This window comes from Peromyscus maniculatus, chromosome X, assembly GCF_049852395.1.
Source record: "Peromyscus maniculatus bairdii isolate BWxNUB_F1_BW_parent chromosome X, HU_Pman_BW_mat_3.1, whole genome shotgun sequence".
Classification (NCBI taxonomy): domain Eukaryota; kingdom Metazoa; phylum Chordata; class Mammalia; order Rodentia; family Cricetidae; genus Peromyscus; species Peromyscus maniculatus.
Window position 1 is genome coordinate 90,366,576 of NC_134875.1, and position 22,679 is coordinate 90,389,254.

Sequence of the window (22,679 nt, forward strand, 5' to 3'; positions counted from 1 at the left end):
TCCTCCCTTCATGCTGGAATTTTTAATTTCATTGATTTTGTGGATATCTTGAATCTGTAACCAGAATTGCTGTGAGTTCATGTATGTAACAGCTATGTGATATATTCAGGCCAGGTTTTCACAGTATTCTTCCCATCCTCTGGCTCTTATATTTTTTCCAGCCCCTCTTCTGTGAAGTCTCATAAGCCTTGAAGGTCTGGTGGTGGTAATATAGAGATGTTCCATCTGTGGCTGAGCACTCATTGGTCCTTATTCTTAGCATCTTGAAGAATTTGAGTCCCTTCCTTAACCACTGCACATTACAATAAACTGCATCTGTGACTAAGGTTGAAAACAGCACAAATCTATGGATGTAAACCAAATTATTAAAAAGGAATTTGGCAACATGACCATTAGGAAACAATAGATCCTGCCCTACAGCCTATGGAGTCCCTAGCCATGAGTTTTGATCATGTTTACAGTACCAGGTGTGAATTACTTCCTGTGGAGCATGCCTCAAATCCAATAAAGAAAGTAGTTGGTTACCCCATAAACTGTCTTGCCACTATTGCCCCAGTGGGTGCATTTTGTCTGGCACATCATTATCGTAGCACGCAAAGTACTTCATTGATTAAGACCACTGATCTTTTTTTCTCCCCATAGCAACCTCAATAGCACTTTCCATCATTATGAAAGCTAGCTCTCAGGGGAAGGGTTTATTGCTCAGTTCAAGATTGATGTCTTTATGTACTGCAACTGACGTATATGGTATTTTCAGCAATAGGATCTTAACTATCTACTTATGATGGGCAACCAAGGGCAATGCCGATAACTTGTCCTGTTTTGGGTGTCTCTGGGGCCTCCCTGACCAATAATTCATAGGGAGGTAACCCATGCTTGGTGCTGATATTTTTACTTAATAGCTTACATCTTCTGAGAGCAGCATTTTTCTCCCATGTGGGACATTTCTATTCAAACTCATTTTCTTTTAAAAAATATGCTTTAGTTAACGTATACTAGTGGGGTTTCATAAGGTTTCTTCACACATCCTTAGTTTTGGTTAACCACCACTTACCCCTCATTTACTTCACCCTCTGCCCCCAGCCCCATTTAAATCTTTAGTTCCCAGTATTGCCATACTGTCTTTGAAATCACATGTGTTCTACATTATGCTTTCTACTTGGATTGCAAGATCATAGGTTCCCACAAAGATTCTTCAGTTTGAAGAATTGCCCTCTAGCAAATCTTCTTTGGCCCTCTAGCTTTCCCATTTCTCCACTACCTGCTTGAATCTTCCTGCCCTCAGTATTGCTGTCTCTACTTTCATCCCACCTATAATCTATACCCCCTTCCTAATATGCATCCCTTCACCCAGTGGAACATTGCTAGGATCCTGACTACCACACATACTCTAAGCTAAATACACAAAACACAAGATTTGTGTCCTCACATAGGACAGCTAACTGCACATTTGCCTTTTGGGGCCTGGATGACCGCAGTAAGTAATTTTTCCAGTTTCATTGACTAATTTTTATGACTTAACTTTTCCTCACAACTGAGTAGTGTTCAATTTTTTTATAGGTACCACATTCGTTAAACATTCATCAGTTGATATACATCTATTTTTATTCCATTTCCTAGTTATTGTAGATAGAATAACAGTGAACATAGATGTGCATGCATCTCTATCATAAGATAAAAGTTCCTTGGGTACAAGCCCAGGAGTGGAATAACTGGGTCATATGGCAGATATATTTCTAGTTTTCTGAGATATATAGCTGGGAAAGATAGTCTCCCATTTTGTGGGCTGCCCTTTGTCTCATGGTTTCCTTTGCTGTATAGTAACTTTTTAGTTGTGTGAGATCCCATTTGTTAGTTGCTGATCTTATTTCTTGTGCTTCTAGAGTCATATTCAGAAATCCTTATCTTTGCCTAAAAATTGACATGTGCTCTTTACTTTCTCCTCTAGTAGTCGCAGGGTACTAAGTCTTATGTTGGTGACTTTGATCCAGTTAGAGGTAGGTTTTTTGCAGGGGTTGGAGAATAAGAATCTAGTTTCATTTTTCTGTATGCTGAAATCCATGTATCCCAGCACTGTTTGTTGAAGATTCTGCCTTCTTTTCCATATACTTTTGGCATCTTTGAAAAGGTTATGCAGCTGTGATGTATAGACATATCTGAGTCCTCATTCTATTTCATTGATTTCTGTGCCTCTTTGCCAGTATCATGTTGTTTTTATAATGATAGCTCCTAGCTTGAAATCAGGTATGATGATCTATCTCACAGCTCTGTCCCCCACCTGAATTATTTTGATGATCCTTAATATTTTGTAACTCTATATAATTTTGGTTTTTTAATTTTTCCTATGTTTATGAAGGGAGGCCTCATATTTTAATTTGAATTATATTGGATCTGTAGATTTCTTTTGGTAGGGTGACTATTTTCACAATATTAATTCTTCCACAAGCATTGGAGATCTTTCCATCTTCTGATATCTTCCTCAATTTTTTTCTTCGGTGTCTTAAAGTTTTAACTGTAGCATTCTTTCAGTTTCTTGGTTAATTTTATTTAAAGTTATTTTATTTTTGCGTGGCTATTGTGAAAGGGATTGTTTTTTTTTCTGATTTCATTTAAGCTCAAACAGAAAGCCTATCAAAGGAAATGTAGAAGACATGGACTTGTAATGGTCCGGTCAAAGCACTTGTTTTGGGTTACTTTATTAATGAACATGAATTCCATCAAGGTCCAAGCAAGAAAGCCCCATGAAAGTCAATAAAAAGGAAAAAAAAAACAGCGAGAAAGATAACATGGTATATCTTAGAGCCATTTAACTTTATTTTTTATTTTATTTTCTGTTTTGACTGACTAGAACACTGTATTGTCTGTGCAGAGCTTCATAGTACCCCAAGTTACCCCTGTTCACTTTGATATATTACCTTAGAAAGACTTTTAGTAGATTAAAGATATCAAGATTCCAGGCCCTGGTGATGGGGTACAGGGACTACAGAGTCTGGCTACAAAGGAGGTGGTATTTAGTGTGCAAAAGATTTAGAAAAATTATGAGAACAAGTACTTTCTAAGGTATCCTGACCAGAGAATACCTCTCAGATGTTGCATTATTATTCTACGGGCAGATGGTATCAATTTAGGGGATAATTAGAATCTTGACTTGATGCTGGGAACTATTATTCATACCTTATATAAGAGTTTTAGATGCATTACTTCATATGATCCCTGCAATAGCCTTTGAAGTACATTGATACTATTCTATTTTACTGATGAGGACGTTGACTGAGGATCATAGAATTCAGGTCACTTACTGTGTGTTGGAAAGCCTGTGTTTCTGCCCAAGCTATCAAGTCTACTGTGTTTATTTTGCCAGACTTTTCTCCTGATTTGGTCTAAGTATTTAGAGACTTTGTATCAGTCTCAGATTCTCCTTGTTTACCATGAGAGACCCACTACTCTAGTCTTGCTTTCTCACTTAGGAAGTGGAAATAATAAAGCTGATTTGGTCTGCTGCATTAGTTTTGCTTGCTTGTTTTACATAGCTGTGACCAAAATATCTGAAAAAAAAGAAGGAAGATTTATTTTGGTTTACACTTTCAGACTTAAGCTCATGGTACTTGGCTCCGTTGATTCCGGGTCTGTGGTGAGTTAAAATGTAGCAGCAATAGGAGCATATGGTAAAGGCCATTTACCCTGTGGTAACTATGAAGCAGAGAGAGTGGGGTGGGGACTAGGGACAGTTATAACCTATTCTTCTATGGGGAGTTATTTCCTAAAATATCCACCACTTCTCCAAATAGCTTTGCCGTTGGAACTAAGCATTTAGCACATCAGCGTCTGTGAAACATTTCATATTCAAACCCATACTGTGCTGGACAGTTTTAAGGCCAACGTAAGATGGATTGCAGAAAGAGATTTAAACTTAGTTTAGGATCTAGGAGGAGATGGGAGAAGGAAAACCATGATCCAAATATACTGTATGAATTTTCAATGAAAAAAAAAAGCCAGGGAAAAAAAGAATGACAGAAAAGAGTGGAAAAAAAGGAAACTGGTCTTCTTGGTCAGAAAGTAGGACCCTCACATTAGAAGATACAATGAAATGATGGTGAGAATAAATAGGATGTGTTGGAAAGACATGGTTGATATCATGAGTATGTTATGGAACACTAAAACTCCATGGACAAAGTCCTAGTTTAGTGTGTTGATCTAGTCATGAATGCAAATAAAAGTATTTCTGTGGGTCTTTCCTTTTCTCCCCATCCCTCTCCCTTCCATTTCTAGTGTAACCAAAATTTTCATGGTTTTATTGGAGATCATTACTTCTAATTATGTGTATGTTATAGAGGGAAAACAATTTGTTAACAGCTTTCTTATGGTGGTTTTCATTTAATTAGCAATAATTACTAATTATCTTTCCCTTGAGGGCCAAGGAGTAGTTTCTGTTGCCTGCCTCTGTACACTATGTTGATTATCTTTATGCCAGGCAAGAATGCGAAGTGTTTATATATTGGTTAAAGGGGAAGTGTCCTACTTTACTTTTCTGTTGTTGTGATAAAAAACTGACATGGGGAGGAAAGGGTTTAATTCATGTTACATGTTACAGTCTATCATCTAGGGAGAAAGGGAAATGGAGGCAAGGACTCAAGGCAGGAACCTGAAGGCAGGAACTGAAGCAGAGACCATGGAGCAGTGCTGCTTACTGGCTTGCTCTCCCTGACTTGCTCAACCTGCTTTCTTTTAAATAGTTCAGACCCACCTTCCCAGGGATGGTACCAACTCCAGTGAGCTGAACCTTACTATATCAATTAGAAATCAAAAAATGCCCCAAACGTGCCCATAAGCTTGTCCAATAGAGGCAAATACTAATTGAAGTTCCCTCTTCCTGTGTATGTTGACAAGTGAAGCTAACTGTAACTTCCACACCTTGTCAACTTTGAAAGACAAACACATCACATTTTACCAGAACTTTTTCTTTCTTGTTTATCTCCAAGATCCCATACTAACGTCACAATATAAAACAGTCTAACTTACAAAAGTCCTACAGTGTTTAAATTTTTCAACACATTTAAAGTCCAAAGTGTATTTAAAAATTCAGATCTTTTATCTGTAAGTTCTTGTAAAATACAAAACAATTTCTTATTCTAAAAGGGAAGAACTAGAGCACAGTTACAATTAGATCAAAGCAAAATCCAAATGTAAAAAGCTCACTATCTGACCTCTGGGACTCATTCATGATTTTCTGAATTCCAAAGAGTTTGGCGAGTCCCACTTTTCTTGCTTTGCCATCTGTTGTCTTATAGGCTTAGGCTGTCTCTACTCCAAACTACCACTGCCATTTGTGGTCATCCTGCAGTTCTTTAATATCCAATATGCTGGGATATGTGCTGTAATTGTGGCTGCATCTTCACTAATGACTTCCCATGGCCTCTTCAGGGATGCTAACCATGCCACATGTTGACAAGCATCAACCTTTCTCTCTTCAGTCCTAGAATTTCCACTGCAATTGACACTCCACCTTCATTAATGGCCACTTGGGGTATCTGTGTAGGGATTCCAGCACTGCCACAAGGTGTTGAGGTTCAGCTATTCTCTGTGTCCTCTTCATGTCTTCAAAACTAGTACCATGTGGGAGAGTCTTACACATTTATTTAGCAAGTTCTTCTGCCAACTTGAAGCGTAGTCTTGGCCCTGTCTGGACCAAATGTTTATGTGCTAACCCTGAGCAAACACTCCTGAGAAGATTTTGCAACAAAAATGCCTATCTCTTAATAATCACAGCTGATTTTTCATTACTAGCTAACCAGTGTCCATTGTCCCACTAAAACAAAGCTTCACTTCCACAGATGCTTAACTCAATATATCCCACAAATGAGAGAGCCTGATAGAGTCTTTATGGGATTCTCAAATTTTCTCTCTGAAACTTCACAAGCCAGGCCTCCATTATTGACATTTCTCGCAGCATTATTTTCCAAGCTCCCACAGAACAGCCATCAAGCTGTTAGCATCCAATGTTTTTTTTTCTAGCCTAAAGTTCTAAATACTCCATCTTTCACCCACAAAAAATCACATTGCTAAATTAAGAGATAAGGTAATTTTCTAAGAGACTCATAGAAGTTCCCTTGAACTCGTAATAATGCTAACAATAGTAGTTGGCTTTGCATCATTGGGACAAAATTCCTGAAGGAAACAATTTCAAGGGAGGAAAAGTTCATTTGGGATCATGGTTCAGAGACTTCAGCCCAAGACCAGCTGGTTACCATGGAGGCATAGCACAATGGTCCTAGGAATACATTACCATGGAAGCAACAAGATAAAGCACAAGAACATGAATGAAGAGGAAGAAACTGAAGACAAGATAGAGCCCTCAAGGCCACACCCTTAAGGACTATAATATTTAGCTAGGTTCCATCTCTTGTTTCCAGCACTTCCAATAGTCTGTCAAATTACATGTTCATCAATTGATTAGCCTGTTGATGAAATCAACACTTTTGTGATATAGGCACTTCCCCAAAGCTTCACCTCTGAGCACTGCTACATTGGGAACTGATTCTTTAGGAACATATGCATCTTTGGTGAGACATTTCAGGTTCAACCAAATGGATATTGCCTTCTTTTATAATTACCAATTTATTTGGAGAGAAAGGTTACTATAAATGTCTAAAACTGTTAAATTGTTGAATTTACTCATTTATTTTTTTTTGGGGGGGGTGCTATTTAAATGTATCAGTTTTCTTAATTTTATTCATAGATTGTTCAATATTACTGCCTGGAAACACCACTCGATTTTTTAAAAATTTTATTTTATAATTTAATTTAATTTTACATATCAGCCACAGATTCCCTTGTTCTCCTCCCTCCTGCCCCCTTCTTTCCCCCAGCCCCCCCCCATTCCCATCTCCTTCATGGCAAAGACTCCCCTGAGGATTGAGTTCAACTTGGTAGATTGAGTCCAGGCAGGTCCAGTCCCCTCCTCCCAGGCTGAGTCAAGTGTCCCTATATAAGCCCCAGATATGGTCAACAAGGCAAAGCGACAGCCTACAGAATGGGAAAAGGTCTTCACCAATCCTACATTTGACAGAGGTCCAATATCCAGAATATATAAAGAACTCATGACATTAGACATCAAAATGCCCAACAGTCCAATTAAGAAATGGGCTATAGAACTAAACAGAGAATTCTCAACAGAGGAAGCTCAAATGGCTGAAAGACATCTAAGGAATTGCTCAACATCCCTAATCATCAGGGAAATGCAAATCAAAACGACTCTGAGATACCACCTTACGCCTGTCAGAATGGCTAAGATCAAAAACACTGAAGACAGCTTATGCTGGAGAGGATGTGGACCTAGGGGAACTCTCCTCCACTGCTGGTGGGAATGCAAGCTTGTACACCACTTGATTTTTAAAGTATTTATCTTATAACCTACAAATATTGCTGAGCTTGTTTATTAGAACACCTTTTTGGGTGGATTCTTTAGAATTTCCTATGTATAAGATTGCATGACTAGAGTTAGTTTTTATATCTTCTATTAAATTTGAATTCTTCTTATTTATTTTTCCTGTTCAGTTACTCTTGCTAGAATTCTCAGTACAATTATTGGATTAGAGTGGTAAGAGCAGATATCCTTATTTCTTGAGTGTATGGACCTTTCATAAATACTCATTGTCATTTGGAGAAAGTTACTTCTAGATTCTTAAATATTTTTTTAATCACGAAGGAGTGTGCTGATTGAGATAAGCATGTGGGATTTTATAACCTTTATTATTATGTTGTATTATGTTGATTTTCTTATGTTAAACCAATTTTGTATTCCAAAGATCAATCCCATTTGATAAGAAAGATTTTTTTAATGTTGCTAACATTTTGTGAGGTGTCTGCATTTTTATGTTTTGAGGATTTTTACCAAAGATGAACAATTCAAATATTTAAACCAGACCTTGTCCTCTGCTTCCATGTGAATAGTTTCTGATTATTCAGTCTTGTACTTCTTATTGCCCTACTTAGATTACTATTTGTTCTTGAGTCTGTTCTAGTTTGTATATTTCTAAGAATTTATCCATTTCATCATTTTAACTGATTTTTTTAGTGCACAATTGTTCATATTGTTCCCTTTCAATGATTTTTTTCTGTAAGTCTGGTGTAATATTGCCATTCTTGTCATTGATTCTACTAATCAGGGTCTTTGTCTTAGGGTTTCTATTGCTGTGGAGAGACACCATGACCACAGCCACTCTTATAAAGGAAAACAGTTAATTGGGGCTGGCTTATAGTTCCAGAGATTTAGTTTATTATCATCATGATGGGAAGCATGGCAGCATGCAGGCAGGCATGATGCTGGAGGAGTGGCTGAGAGTTCTACATCTGAATCTGCAGGCAGCAGGAAGAGAGAGTGGCACTAAACATGGCTTGAGCTTCTGAAACTTCAAAGCCAGTGCCTAGTAATTCACTTCCTCCCACAAGGCCATACCTGCTCCAAGGCCACACCTCCTAATAGTGCCACTCCCTATGGACCTAGGGGGGCCATTTTCACTAAAACCACCAGTCTTCCTTGTTTTCTATTTCAACGTTTTTTTTTGTTTGTTTTGTTTTTTAGACAGGGTATCTCTGTGTAGCTTTGGTGCCTGTCCTAGAACTCGCTCTGTAGACCAGGCTGGCCTTGAACTCACAGAGATCTGCCTGCCTCTGCCTCCTGAGTACTGGGATTAAAAGTATGCGCCACCACCACCTGGCGCATATATCTCCTTATATTGATAAAACAATTTAAAAACATTAGAAAACACATATATACAGGGATAGCAAAGATGTTTTCCCTAGCAGTGTCTGTGGTGATCAGTTTCTTTACCAGAAAGTTGAGTGCTTGAGTCACTATTGTTTAAGTTTTTAAACGACTTTGGGTTATATTATTTCTGCATTCTATATAGTCTTGACATATAGATTGCAATCTGTGTGCAGAAAAAAAAGAAATCTAAGAAAAGCCTATTATTTCTGAAGGAAATAGTAGGAGATAGGAGTGGAAATACAGCTGGAGTCATATTGTGATAATTTTGAATGGTAGTATGAAGGACATCATAATAATCAGTGTGAGGCTTTTGATGATTTTGGGGTTTGAGGCTAGCCAATAAAAGTCATTGGCAACGACCTGGTTTGGTAGTAGGAGCTAAGTGTTTACCTGGGACTTTGTCCTATTATAAAGAAATGAAGACAATAACAGAGGGAATAGAAAAGGAAGGACAAGAACTAGATATTGTCTCTGATTTCAAAAGACTTTATTGGCTCTAAATGAAAGAGAATTCAGTCATCTTCAATGCTTCTTTTACAGTTGTATAGTGGTTAGGCACAGTATATGTCTGATATACTGATAAATTTGATTTCACTAGCCCTGATTTACTTCCATTCAGTGATGGCTGAGGGAATCATGCATTAAGTACTTTGAGAGGTCCTCTAGAAGTGTGACAGATTCTAGGCATTTTTCATATTTTTTACTTGTCACCTGGGAGCCTATGTGTGCTAGCTGAAGCATTTGTGAACAATACTTGTGAAAAGGTATGCATTAGTCTACCCAAATTCTTTGGCAAGCCTGATACAACATTCTGAGATGAAATTCTTCCCAGTGAATATATCTCTCATGCTGACCTCTGCTGGGATGGGAGAAGGTAACAGAATATTAGGGAATAATTGTTTTCATTATTATAAATACAACTAAGTATATGCATCATTTTCCAGTGTTTCGTAATCACTTTTTAAAAACCAGCTCCATTCTTTTGAATATTTACCCATCATAGAACTTCTTAATTGTGTGAAATGGTAGGTATTAAGGGATCAATTACACACATTTCAAAAAAGGCAAGAGGAAAGAGCCAAGCAGGGTGTACATATCTTTAATCCCCAAAACTCAGGAAGCAGAGGTAGGTTAATCTTGAATTTGAAGCCAGGCTTAGGACCAGCAAGACATCCTAGAGTCAGTCCTGGGTACTCTGTTTTCAAAAGCTTCTGATGGAAGGCTTTGAACACAAAGTTACTCATTTATCCTTTCTCTATTTAGCTGGAAATTTCTCAAAGAAGGTTAACCCATTATTATTTGTTTTTTCTTTGCCTACTTCCACAGCTCTGGGTGAACCAGGAGGATGGGGTGGAGGAAGGGCCCAGTGATGTGCAGAATGGGCACCTGGACCCCAACTCAGACTGCCTTTGTCTGGGCCGGCCACTACAGAACCGGGACCAGATGCGGGCCAATGTCATCAATGAGATCATGAGCACCGAGCGTCATTACATCAAGCACCTCAAGGACATTTGTGAGGTAGCCATGGTGGTGCATGTGGGGGCATGTGTGGTGGGATACAGACACTTCTAGGAAGAGCTGACAGTGTGCACAGACTTACCTTTTCTAGTCCCAAAGCATTAGAAAAGGCAGCTGCACTGACCTCCCAGATAGTTTTCAATTGAATGAAAGTGCATCCTTTGGGTTTTCCATTTCTTTTTCTCTCCTATGTTTCATCCATCTTTGCCAATAATTCATTAATATGTACTTTATGTCCTGTTATCCTCTACCTCCCTGTCTGCCTCTTCTTTGTCTCTGTCCTTTCCTTTTATGAACCTCTACTCTTAGTCTCTTGGTTTCTGATCCAGCAAAGGCCTAACCTTCCTCATTCACTGAAGCAAATTTAAGCAAGAGAATAAGAGACTTGGATGTATAGCAGAGTCCCTAGGATTCTTTCTTTTTATTACAGATGCAGGTGTAAGGTCTTCACTCCTGCCACCTAAGTTGTGCGTTATCCAGGGCTATGGAAAGGCCATGAGCATATTTAAGTTTCAAGAGCATGGCTGGTGATCCTGATGTGCTGGTACTCTTCCTTACATGGAGAACACTGTGGTTAATTTAAACAAATCAGTACTTGTAAAAGAAATCAACAGGAGATGAAGGCTAGATCAATGAGCCTCAACCCCTTTAGTTGGTATCACTATATTCCCTAACTCCATGCTTTCTAGGTCTCTAGACTATGGGAGTCTCCTGCCCCCCACATACTATCTTTAGCTTAATGAAGGCCAGTTAACATTTCCAAAGGGTTTATTACTAAGCAGTAAGAGAAAATCAACAGAAAATGGAGAAAAGAATGTTTTTTAAATGTTTTTAACGTTACTATTTTATGTGTATGAATGCTTTGTCTGCATGTCTGTCTGTACAGTACATGTGTGCTTGGTACCTGGAGTTACAGATGATTATGATCCACTATGTGGATGCTAGCAATCGAACTTGGGTCCTTTGAAAGAGCAGCCAGTGCTCTTAAACACAGAGCTGTTTCTCTAGCCCTGTTTTAAAAAGTTTACACACACACACACACACACACACACACACACACACACACACACACTACCCAGCTTTCTTTTGACCTTCACTAACTCATCTTGTTTCCTTCCCTCATAGGAGGAATCAGAGCCTATTTTCTTTTCTTAACCTGGGGCCTACTTTCTGTTTGAGAGTATAGTCGTAACATCTTCAAAGTCCTTGTTTCCCTAGAGCTATCTAACAAAATGTTCTGCAGTGATGAAAATGTTTTTATCTCCTCTCTCCAGTAGACATCTCCTAGCCAGACAAGCTTTTGAAACATGGCGGGTGTTAATGAGAAGGAAAACTTCAATTTTTTTATTGAAATATAATTAATTTAAATTTAAATAATAACACTACTATTTGAAATCACATTGGACAGTATAGTTATGAAAAGATGATTTGGGGTATTACATTTCACCTCAGCTCATTTTCTTTTCTCGGTGAAGTAGATTAAAAATTATCCTCTTCATGTCATGAAGCAATAAGATATGGTGGAAAGAACAAGGATTCTAGAAACATATTGTTCTGTCTGTTATATCTCAACTTAGTCACAAATTAACCATGTAGCCTTAAAGATAACCCCACAAATTAACCCTGTAGCCTTAAAGGCAACTCCACATCAGACAAACACGTACTCTGAGCTCAATTTTCTCATCTGTCTTTTGGGCTTCATTATATAGCTACTTGTGAAAGTTGTTGTGGGAATTAAGTAAATCCACTGTTGTCATTTACATGTGAATTTTACTGGGGTTTAACCTTGGGCCCTTGTACATGTTAGGAACTGCACTATCACTGAGCTATATCCCTAGATCATAAATGTAATACCATAATTAAATGTGCTCCAGATATTTTAGAAAACTTAGTTTTATTACTCCCTTCAAAATTCCTTTTTTCGTTTACTCATCTATCCCTAGCTCTCATTTTCTTCTCAAAGATTTGTACTGTAGCCAGCAACATCTGCGTCACCTGAGACCTTGTTAGACATACAAAATCTTTGGCTCTATCTCAAACTTACTGAGTAAGATTGTGTATTTTAGTCATTCGCCCACTTAATTTGCAATACATTTAAAAGTTTGAGAAGTGGTACTTCAAAATGATAGCTAGATTATATGTGATGCTATCAGTACTAAACTAAGTAGATTCTGTTCGCCACTTGATAATTAGGGCAGGCTATCATGACCTAAAGTTGTATTTTTCCCCTTTCCAGTGGCTCATAATTTCTCTTGAAGTAAAAATTGAAACTGTTCTTACTTACAAGGTCATGTAGGGTCAATCCCCTCACTATTTTGACTTCACCTCTTGTTCCTTTTCTTATGTTCTTATTAACCCACCCCTACTGGCTTCTTTCTGTTCATTGAATGTGCCAGACATGTTCCCAAACAGAGACCTTGAATTATTTTCCCCCTGCCTAGAGAAATCTTCCTCCAATTAGGTGCTTCAAATTTTTATTTAAATATTCTATGAAAAATTTTAAGCTTGCATTGCTTCTTCTTCCTGTTTTACTTTTCTCCATTACACATTTGACTATTGGATAAATTGCACGTTTCTGTATTTATTTACTTATAGCTCATCTATCTTACTAAAATGTAAATTCCATACATGGATGGGGATCTCATTTGTTAATTACTGATGTCAAATCAATAACCCAGTGCCTGAAACATGGTAGATTCTCAAAAAAGTATTGCAAAATAAAAAATAAATATAATTGTTCACATGTACATACTAATTTGATTGTCCTATCATTTGATCTTCAAAGAAGGCAAACAGTATTGTTATTGTCTGTGTCAACAGATCATCCATAGTTAGACAATGTTTTCATAGTGTTTCTAGTCTTAGACTCCATGGAAGTCCTTTAGTCCTAGAAGTATGCCCTATTTTCCCCAACTCTCAAACATCATGTCCTCAAAACACAAGACACAACTATGGATATGTTAATCTGTACAGAAAGAGGAGTGCTATGATTCTGCTTTGAGGAATTGTCCAATGCAACCAACTTACTTACAGCTTTTGTTGAAGACATTAGAAACTATTGTCTCTTTGTTCTACTTCTCAACAGCAAATAGTAAAGAGAATTTGAGAAATCTGTATTTAGTTGGACTATGGACAGTATTCTAGCTTTAGATTATATTATCTATAAACCAAAGCCCATAAGCACCAAAATATTTTCAGAAAGAAAGCAGAGTTAGAATTGAGAGTGCAAGGCTCAAGTCATATTTTGGCTACTGATTAGCTATGAGACATCAGCAGTCTTTTCCATCCGTGACCTTCTTCCCCACCTCTAAAATCAGTGGGTTGCAGAGCTCTGAGTCATATGTGGCTCTCAATCTCTCTGGTTTTGTACTCCGTAGATATATTTTCACTGGAGAAATCTATGGGAGTTAGACAGCACTCTTCTGCACTTTCTGCCCCTTCTTCCTTAGCACTCAAGGAAGCATCTGGTGTTCAAGTGTGGATGTGTTAATATGACAATCTACCGCACTCTCCACATGTTTCTAAATCTAGCCAGGGGGATAAAAACTCAGAGATTAGCTCAGGATCATTATGACTAATCATCTGTGACATTGCCATTTGTAACCATGGAACTAATTTTACAATAGAAGAAGCTAAGTACTAAACAGCTAACACTAAAGATGCTTCCAAATGTTGTCTTTCCTGCCCCTGGGGGAAAATGAGCTCAGGCATAACAGAAATGTGAAATCAGTTCTAGTCTCAGATGCCTCCAGGAAACCTTCCCTATCTTTCCTTGGTTATTTGGATTAGTCTCAGATGCTTCACTATAAAGAAATTCTTCCTTTAGTCTAACAAAGTTTATCATGCTAAAGTTCAATGTCATTTCTATCTTTTATGTTTAAACCTGGGTTTTGAGCTGCATGTGATGGCATACTTCTGTAACCTCATCACTCAGGAAACTGAAATTTGAGGATTATGAATTTGAGGGCAGTCTGGGCCATATAGTGAGATATAATTTATGCTTGCCCTAAACCCTACCCCACGTAGACATCTTAGATAACCAATTAGGGCCTCATCTAGGAAAGACTGATTTTTTCTTTCAGCATTTGTTAATCAGTCTATAGCTGTGGGTGGGGTCCTATGAGACTTCCCCCAGCCATATTGGTATGCCAACTGTTAGTCATTGTTCAGGACTTGTTTAGCCTACTATACTGTTGAGATTTCATGGGTGCAGTTTCCCTGTCCTATATGGAAGACATAATCACACAGTCGACTTTCTGGTTCTCTGGCTCTCATAGTCTTTCTACCCTGTGATATTCCCTGAGCCTTAGGTGTTTTGTTACAAATATATCAAGTGGAGCTGGGATTCCTGCTATTATTTGTTCTCTGTATTTTGACCAATTGTGGCTTTCTCTAATGGTCTTCTTCTGCTGCAAAAAGAGGTTTCTTTGATAAGGAATGAGAGCTATATACCTCTTTAGGTATAAGGATAAGTATTGAGAATATAATTAGAAAATATACTGGTTTGAGAAAGTGACAGTAGTAGATTCTTTTCTAAGATCTATGATTTCACTAGTCACTGGTAGTTGGTTAGGCTTACAGTACCAGGCATGAATTCTTTTCTATTGAGCAGGCCTTAAGTCCATCTTAAGGTGCCTGTTGGTTACTCCTAGTTTATAAGTGCCACAGTTATACCTTGGAGATATCTTGCCATGATTGTCCTTTTTGTGTTTGTAGGAATCACAGCTAGGTAGGACTCTTTGGTTGCTTTTTCTCCCTTTACAGCTTGCATAGCATCTTCCAGTACCATGTGAGCTAGTACTCATGGAGGAGTCTTTCAATTCAGTCAGTTAGATTCTTCCAAGTACTGTGTCTGAAGTGTGTGGTGTCTTCAGCAATGAGGACTTATCTTCAGGCTCTGAGAGATAACCAGTGGCAACAGCAATAACCTACATTGCTTGGGGAGTCGTTTAAGACTCATCCCCTAAACTAGCAATTTGAAAGGAGGTATTCTATTCCTATTATTCTTAGCTTTGTTCCTTTCACAGTGTCTCCGATTTCCTGGATGTTTTGTGTCAGGAATTTTTTAGATTTAACATCTTCTTTGACTGACGTATCAGTTTCTTTTAGCGTGTCTTCAAAGCCTGAGACTCTCTCTTCCATCCCTTGTATTCTGTTGATGATAATTGCATCTGTAGTTCCTGTTCACTTATCTAGATTTTCCATTTCCAGAATTCCCTCAGTTTATGTTTTCCTTATTGCTTCTATTTCCATTTTCAGGTCTTGAACAGTTTTATTTGTTTCCATCAATTGTGGTTTGTTTTTTTTCTTGTTTTTTATTTGCTATTCTTTAAGAGATTTACTGACTTCCTCCAATTTTTGGTTGTCTTTCCCTTGATTTTTTTAAGGGAGCTTTTCATCTCTGCTTTAAGGACATCTATCATCACCATAAAGTTTCTTTTAAGGTCGTTTTCTTGTGCTTCAGCTGTCTTGGAATATTCAGGGCTTGCTGTAGTAGGATGGCTGGACTCTGGTGGTGACATTGTCCTGGCTATTGTTGTTTGTGTTCTTACGCTTATGTTTAGGCATCTAGATTTGAAGTGATTATAGGTCTAAGTGCTGATTTCTGGATTTGTCTTTGTTGGATGAGTATTTTCTTCCTTGGTTTCTCTTTCCTCTCTGATCTTCTTGCTGCTGAGGCCTGTGGTCCAGTCTCCACTCATGTTGGGGGCTGGATTTCTGATGGACTAGATGGTCTCTGTTCCGGCAGGCAATTGCTGCCCAAGTTTGGGGTTGCAGTTCTGGCTTTGTGCATGGCTTCTAATCTGGCTCAGGGCCCTCTGGTGTTCAGGATGCTGGCCTGGCTTCTGGTGGAGTAGGAGGCTTCTGCCTGGTTTTCAGGGAGTTGGCCTGGTCTCTGGTGTTCAGGATGCTGGCCTGGCCTCTGATGGAGGGGAAGGCTTCTGCCAGAGATGTAGGATTGGGTATGGTGAGGAGGAGGGGAGGGGCAGTTGGAGTTATGGTAGATGAGCACAGATGGGGTGGGGACTAGTCTTACCTGGGGTTCAGGATGCTGGCCTGGTCTCTGGTGGAAGAGGAGACATCCGCCAGAGGTGTGGGCAGGGATGTGGTAATAAGAGGAGTGGTAGTTGGGGTTATATTGAGCAGGCAAGGGCAGGATGGAGGGGTCTTACCTGGGGTTTGGGATGTTGGCCTGGCCTCTGATGGAGTAGGATGCTTTCTTCCAAGGTGTGGGCATGGATAATGTGACAAGTGAAAGTGCTTACTTAGACTTACTGTAACTTGATATGCTATGTTTTGTTGATATCCATGGGATTCCTGCCCTTTGCTGAATAGAAATGGAGGAGGAGTGGATTGGGGGACACAGGGAGGTTGGAGAGAGGGACTGGGAGGAGATGGGGGAGGAAAAACTGTGGTTGGGATATAAAATAAATACATTTGAAAAAAAGATAATTACTTAGTAGGAAGTTTAATAGATGTTCATTTATCAGAATAACAGAAGTATGTTCTCCCCTAGGGCCTATGACCTACCCAGTCACAGGTTCTTATCCCAGTTAACAGTATCAGACAAGAGTTCTATTTTGTGGAGTAGACCTCAAATGCAACCAGAAAGTGGTTGGCTACTCTCAGAACACTTATGCCAGTATTGCACCTATGGGCATATATTATCTGGCTAGTTATGATAGTTTATAGGGTTCATAGCTGAGTAAGATTGTTAATGACTTTTCTCCCCAAGTAGCATGCATAGAAACTGCTAGCATTATGAAAGGTAGCCAGTAGGACCAAAGCTTCCAGGCCAGTACTAGCTTGGTTTCTCCATGTACTATGACTGGGGAATATGGTATCTTTAGCAATAGGGTCTTATTATCGAATTCTGCAGGGTAACCAAGAGCAGTGGCAATAAACTGTGTTGTTTGGGGGCATCTATTGGATCCCATTGGCCAAGAGCTGGAATGGAGGTAACCCCCACCTGGTACTGGGATTTTTGTTTGATCCATATGATACCTTATGAGGCATTCTCCCCTATTAGAAGATGACTCCAACTAAACTTTTAGATGTGTTAAATAGACACTTTAGGAAGCACCTATAGTGTAAGGTTTCCATATGGCCATTTCAAAGGTTGTCAGTGTTAATTATCCCTCCCTAGACTCCCTCCTCTACCTTGTCTTCCCATTCACTATCCCTCCTAACCCTTCCTGACCCAGAACACATTCTTTTAATATAATTTCCATTTATATGTGTAAAAAAGAAAGTAAATTTTTTTGGTGCCTGCTGCTGGGATTTTTGTTGGCTAGACTATGTCTCTTGTGGAGTATTATCATCTCGGGTGGTATAACCTGATCTAAACTGCATTATATATTCTATATAATTTTAGGTAAACATGAGATGATTCCTTATGGATATTTCAAACATTTGTAGTGATGTTTATTCCTCCTCTGTCTCTCTCCTTCTATGTTGTATTCCATCTCCCCTCCCCAACTAAGTCCCCACCCCATTCTCCCCTTCATATTATCATATTCCCCTTTGTAGCACTGTAGAGCTCCCCTATACAGTCCTTTCCTATGGTCTTGTTTTTCGTGGTTAGCCCAGGTAATATCTGAAGAATATCTGTACATCTGAAGATTTGGGCCTAGGATCCAGAAATAAGAGAGAACTTGTGGCATTTGTCTTTCTGGGCCTGGGCTACTTCACTTATTTTTCTAGTTCTATTCATTTATCTGAAATTTTCATAATTTTATTTTCATTTATCTTTACAGATGAATAGAATCCTACCGTCTATATGCACCATAGTTTCATTATCCACTCATCAGTTGAAGGACATTTAGGTTCTTTCCATTTCCTAGCTATCGTGAATAGAGTAGCAATGAACATGGCTGAACAAGCATCTGTGAAGTAGGATGTCAGCCTTTTGGCTACATGCCAAGGGATGCTATAGCTTAGCATATGGTAGATTTAGTTTTAGCTTTTGAATTATTTTCACACTGATTTCCAGAGTTGCTATACCAGTCTGCAATACCACCAACAGTGAATATGTATTATTCTTTCTCTTCATCCTCACAAGCATTTGTTGTGAGTTGTTTTCTTGATCTTAGCTATTCTAACTGTGATTGATTGAAATCTCAAAGGAGAGGATTATTATTCAGAATATATAAAGAACTCAAAAAATAAAAAATACAGAAAACAAATGACCCAATTAAACACTGAGCTATTGATTTGAGCAGAGAGTGCTCAAAAGAAGAAATAAAATCAACTAAGAGATATCTCAAAAAAGTATTTCTTATCCCTATTAAATTGAGAAATGTAAATTAAAACTACTTGGGGATGTCATGGTACTCATAGTATCTTTTAAGAATGATGTCTTGTCATGTGAAGCATCAATCTATAGCATCTATCACTCTAAACATATATATTTATATATAAATACATATATAAATGAAATTGCCAAATGATTGGGGAAGCATAGGTTCAACTGGACATCTCTTGTCACCAATTGAAGCTTGCAGTACCAAGAATGGGTTATATCTAATAGAGTTGTTGGCCAAATGGGCCCCATGGGAACCTCAAACAAACAACTCAGACTGTTGCTAAATTATAGGGTGCTACCCACAAAGTGATGGCAAAGTCCTAATGCTGAAGATGAAACCTATAAACTCATTGAACATGGAGAAGTTGAGATGGTGTCTACACAGAGCTTTAACCCACGGGTGCTAGTGTCTCTGTTACAGGAAGGTATTCTGCATACTACCAAAGGAGAAATGTAAATACCAACCCAGCCACAAACCCTTTGATGTACAATTGTGTCCTGCCTGTAAGATATGCTTTTGGGAGTACCAAACAATATCTGATTTGACTTAAGTCCCACTCCACAAGATGGAACCCATACCCAAAGCTGTTTAGGTGATCAAGAACCTGAGACTAGATAGCCCAGTGACCTAGATTCAAACCAAATACTATTGTTCTACTAAAAGAGCATGGTAGTACCCTTATTGACGTTCTGCTATACTTACAGATCAGTGCCATCATCAGAGAATCTTCCTCCTACAGCAGATGGGAACAAATATAGAATAAAACGCACACCCAGAAAATATACAGAGAGTGGGAAACCTTGAACTACTCAGCCCTAAACAGGATATCTCTATCAAATCCCTCTTCATACACCCAGCAATAGTTGGCCAAGAGAAAATGAACTCAATGGCATCTTTAGTGGTTCCTTGTTTTATAATGTCATGTCAGGGCTTTAAAATTATATTTAAATATACATGTACATACATATATACTCTCTCCTTTTACCTTACAGGTCCTTTCTGTATATATAGTATGGCTTCCAGTTTGGTGTTTTTTTGTTTTTTTATTTATTTATTTTTTTTGCTTCCTGAGTTATCTCTGCATTTATATGTTTCTTGTGCCTTTTCTTGAGCTCTTTTCCTTCTGTAATTTTCAACAAGAGGAAGAAAATAAGGTGTATGCATGTATAAAAGTATTATCATATTGATATACCATTCATATTCTACTGTTAACATTATGCCATAAACCTCTTCCATGTTTCTTCAGTATTTTTCAATCATTTTAATGGCTATATAATAACCCATTACATTTAAAATGTGTTAGTTCCCTATCATTAACTTTAAGAAAATACTCTACCAACCTACATTGTTCTTAATATGTAGTTAAATTTCGATATGCATAATAGAAAGAGAAGCAATGACTTCACAATAATAATGAATATATTAAGAGAATTGAGAAGCTTCTCTGGCATTCCTTTCCTTCTCTTTTATACTCACTACTTTCCATACTGGTTTTGAACTCCAGCATCATTGCTGCATTTTGGATATCATATGATGTTTGGATCATTCCTTAAACCTTTCAAATGGGAAGAATGGGACATCACTATTAGCTGTTTTCTGAACTGACATCTCAGGGAGTGTGCAGTGTAGGCTAAATGTTTTTGTCACCATTATGTTAGGGGTTTCTTATCAGGCAATGAATTCTTGTCCATTCTCCTTTTGTCATCATTGACATTCTATAAGCATTTGTATGCATATGTTTCAAATACAATGTCCAGTTACTCTTGGCTTTGCTGGCTAAGATCATCTATACTCTTTACTGGCCATAGATAGCAGAGAAATTCATTTAACATAATAGTTTGGAGCCAGATATAGTGGCATATTGTGACATATCTGTCCTTGTGAATCTGAAGCAGGAGGGGTATGAGTTCAAGGAGAGTTTGGGCTACATAGACCTTTTCTCAAAATAAGGAAATAATGGTTTCATTTTCTCAAGTCCTGTTTCTTTACTGGAGTGTTTTTGTGCTTCTACCTTGGTTACTGGATTGTTGCACACACATGCTATTTTAGTAAGTTGCTTTAGCTGAAACCATTCACATCATTGGTATTCCCTGTCAACAATAATAAAAACAACAACAGCCACAACAACAAAAAGCCCCACCTTTTGGTACTATAAATTGAACTCAGGTCTTGTGTATTATAGGCAAATGTTCTAAAACATTTCTAAAATGTTCTAGCACTGAAGTATATCTCCATCTTCCCTTAATATTCTTAATACAACCAATACTAAGTACAATCTAGGCTCTGAGAAATGGCCCTTGGCCTTTTGTTGTTGTTATTGTTGTTGTTTTTCTCTCATACAAACATAGGGAAAACATAAGCATTCCAGAGTAATCATACTCTGAAATTACTAATGTAATGTAATCATACTCTAAAGTTACTAATGCAGCAGTGCCCTTCACTGGCTCTCCCTTTCCCCTTATGAAAATTGAAAACAAGTATTACCTGCCTAATTCATGGAATGAAAATGATTCTCCATGTACTTAGGAAGCAGTGGAAGGGAGACCCTCACCCTGAGCTTTTCCTTTGTCTGCAGGGCTACCTGAAGCAGTGCCGGAAGAGAAGGGACATGTTCAGTGATGAGCAACTGAAGGTCATCTTTGGGAACATTGAAGACATCTACAGGTTTCAGATGGGCTTTGTGAGAGACCTGGAGAAGCAGTACAACAATGATGACCCCCACCTCAGCGAGATAGGACCCTGCTTCCTAGAGCATGTAAGCATCTTGCTTTGTTCATTTTTAAAGAAATCATAGGGAGCAACAGAAGGATGTATGAGTTTTCTGGTTCTAGTCAGCTGCGATGTACTGGAATGGGGTATGAGTTCTTATATGACTGATTTTTTGAACCTTCATCTTTAACCAGGTTAGGAAGATTTATAACTTGTTTAGGATTATTTTTCTTTGCTATTATACTCTCTTCTCTCCCCAACCTTTTAGGAAGTTATCAGAGGATTTTTTTTAACTTCTCTTTTCCTTTCCTGTTGGGTTCAGCTTCTATAAGACCCAGTATTTGGGGAGGAATTCAATATATTCACTGCATAATTTGAGAAATAAGAGAAGGTGTTCTTCTCAAGAAAGTAGTTCCTGAAAGGTATTGAAAGGTCAGAATTAGAGTATGAGAAGTTTCAAGTATAACAAGGGGCCATGGGCTTAATGTAAACAAACTAGTGAGAATTTGGGACCTGTGTCTGAGGTTACTGGATAACTTTAGCTCTATCCATTAACCTATTTGAACTTCAGTATCTTCATGTAGAATGTGAGAAGAATTTACAGTGCTACCTTTGTGTTTTTCTCTTTTGTATATCTTTCATAAACAATTTAATCTAGCTTTTGATAAGGTACTTTTAATTTATTTTATTATTTTATGGGCATGGATATTTTACCTGCATGTATATCTCTGTGCCACGTGTGTGCAATACCCAAGGAGGCTAAAAGAGTACTTCTGATCCTGGAGTTACTGATGGCTTTGAGCCACCCTATGGGTGCTAGGAATTGAACCCAAGTCTGCTGGAAGATCAGCCAGTGCTCTGAACTGCTGAAACATCTTTCCAGCCCTGTAAAGTATTTTTTCAAGAAATAATATATACATGTGTATCAAAATTCAGGCTATACAGAACAAGTTCCTAGGGAGATCTGCTTTGTTTATGGGAATGTGTGCTGAAGGGGTCTTCTAGACAACTCTTATATTCAGTGATTTGCTAAGAAATCTGAAATGACATAGTATATAGCTTATCAATGGCTGTGCTTTGTTCTAATGAAACAACTAAAATAATCAAGAAAAGAAAAAGAGAACACCTGGCAAAAGATTCTAAGCATCATATGAAATGTCTCAGAGAAACTAAAGATTCTGTGTCCTAGAGTTCATGGGGGATTGATTATACAGGTACCCTTTGTTTTTGCTTTGTTTTGTTTTGTTTGTTTATTTGTTGTTTTTGAGAAAGAGTTTCTCTATAGCTTGGGAACCTGTCCTGGAACTCTCTCTGTAGACCAGGTTAGTCTCGAACTCACAAAGATCCTCCTGTCTCTGCCACCCGAGTGCTGGGATTAA

At 38.2% G+C, this 22,679-nt stretch overlaps 1 protein-coding gene across 10 annotated transcripts in view; it reads left to right on the forward strand.

The window, feature by feature from the left end:
• The window catches only part of Arhgef9 (Cdc42 guanine nucleotide exchange factor 9), a 162,148-nt gene that overhangs the window by 81,415 nt on the left and 58,054 nt on the right, over positions 1-22,679 (forward strand). For all 10 annotated transcript variants that reach the window (XM_006981193.4, XM_015999692.3, XM_076562306.1 and 7 more), the window contains 2 exons: positions 10,094-10,285; positions 21,167-21,346. In XM_006981193.4, coding sequence (XP_006981255.2) covers positions 10,094-10,285; positions 21,167-21,346 — 372 coding nt within the window. The remainder of the gene's footprint in view (positions 1-10,093; positions 10,286-21,166; positions 21,347-22,679) is intronic.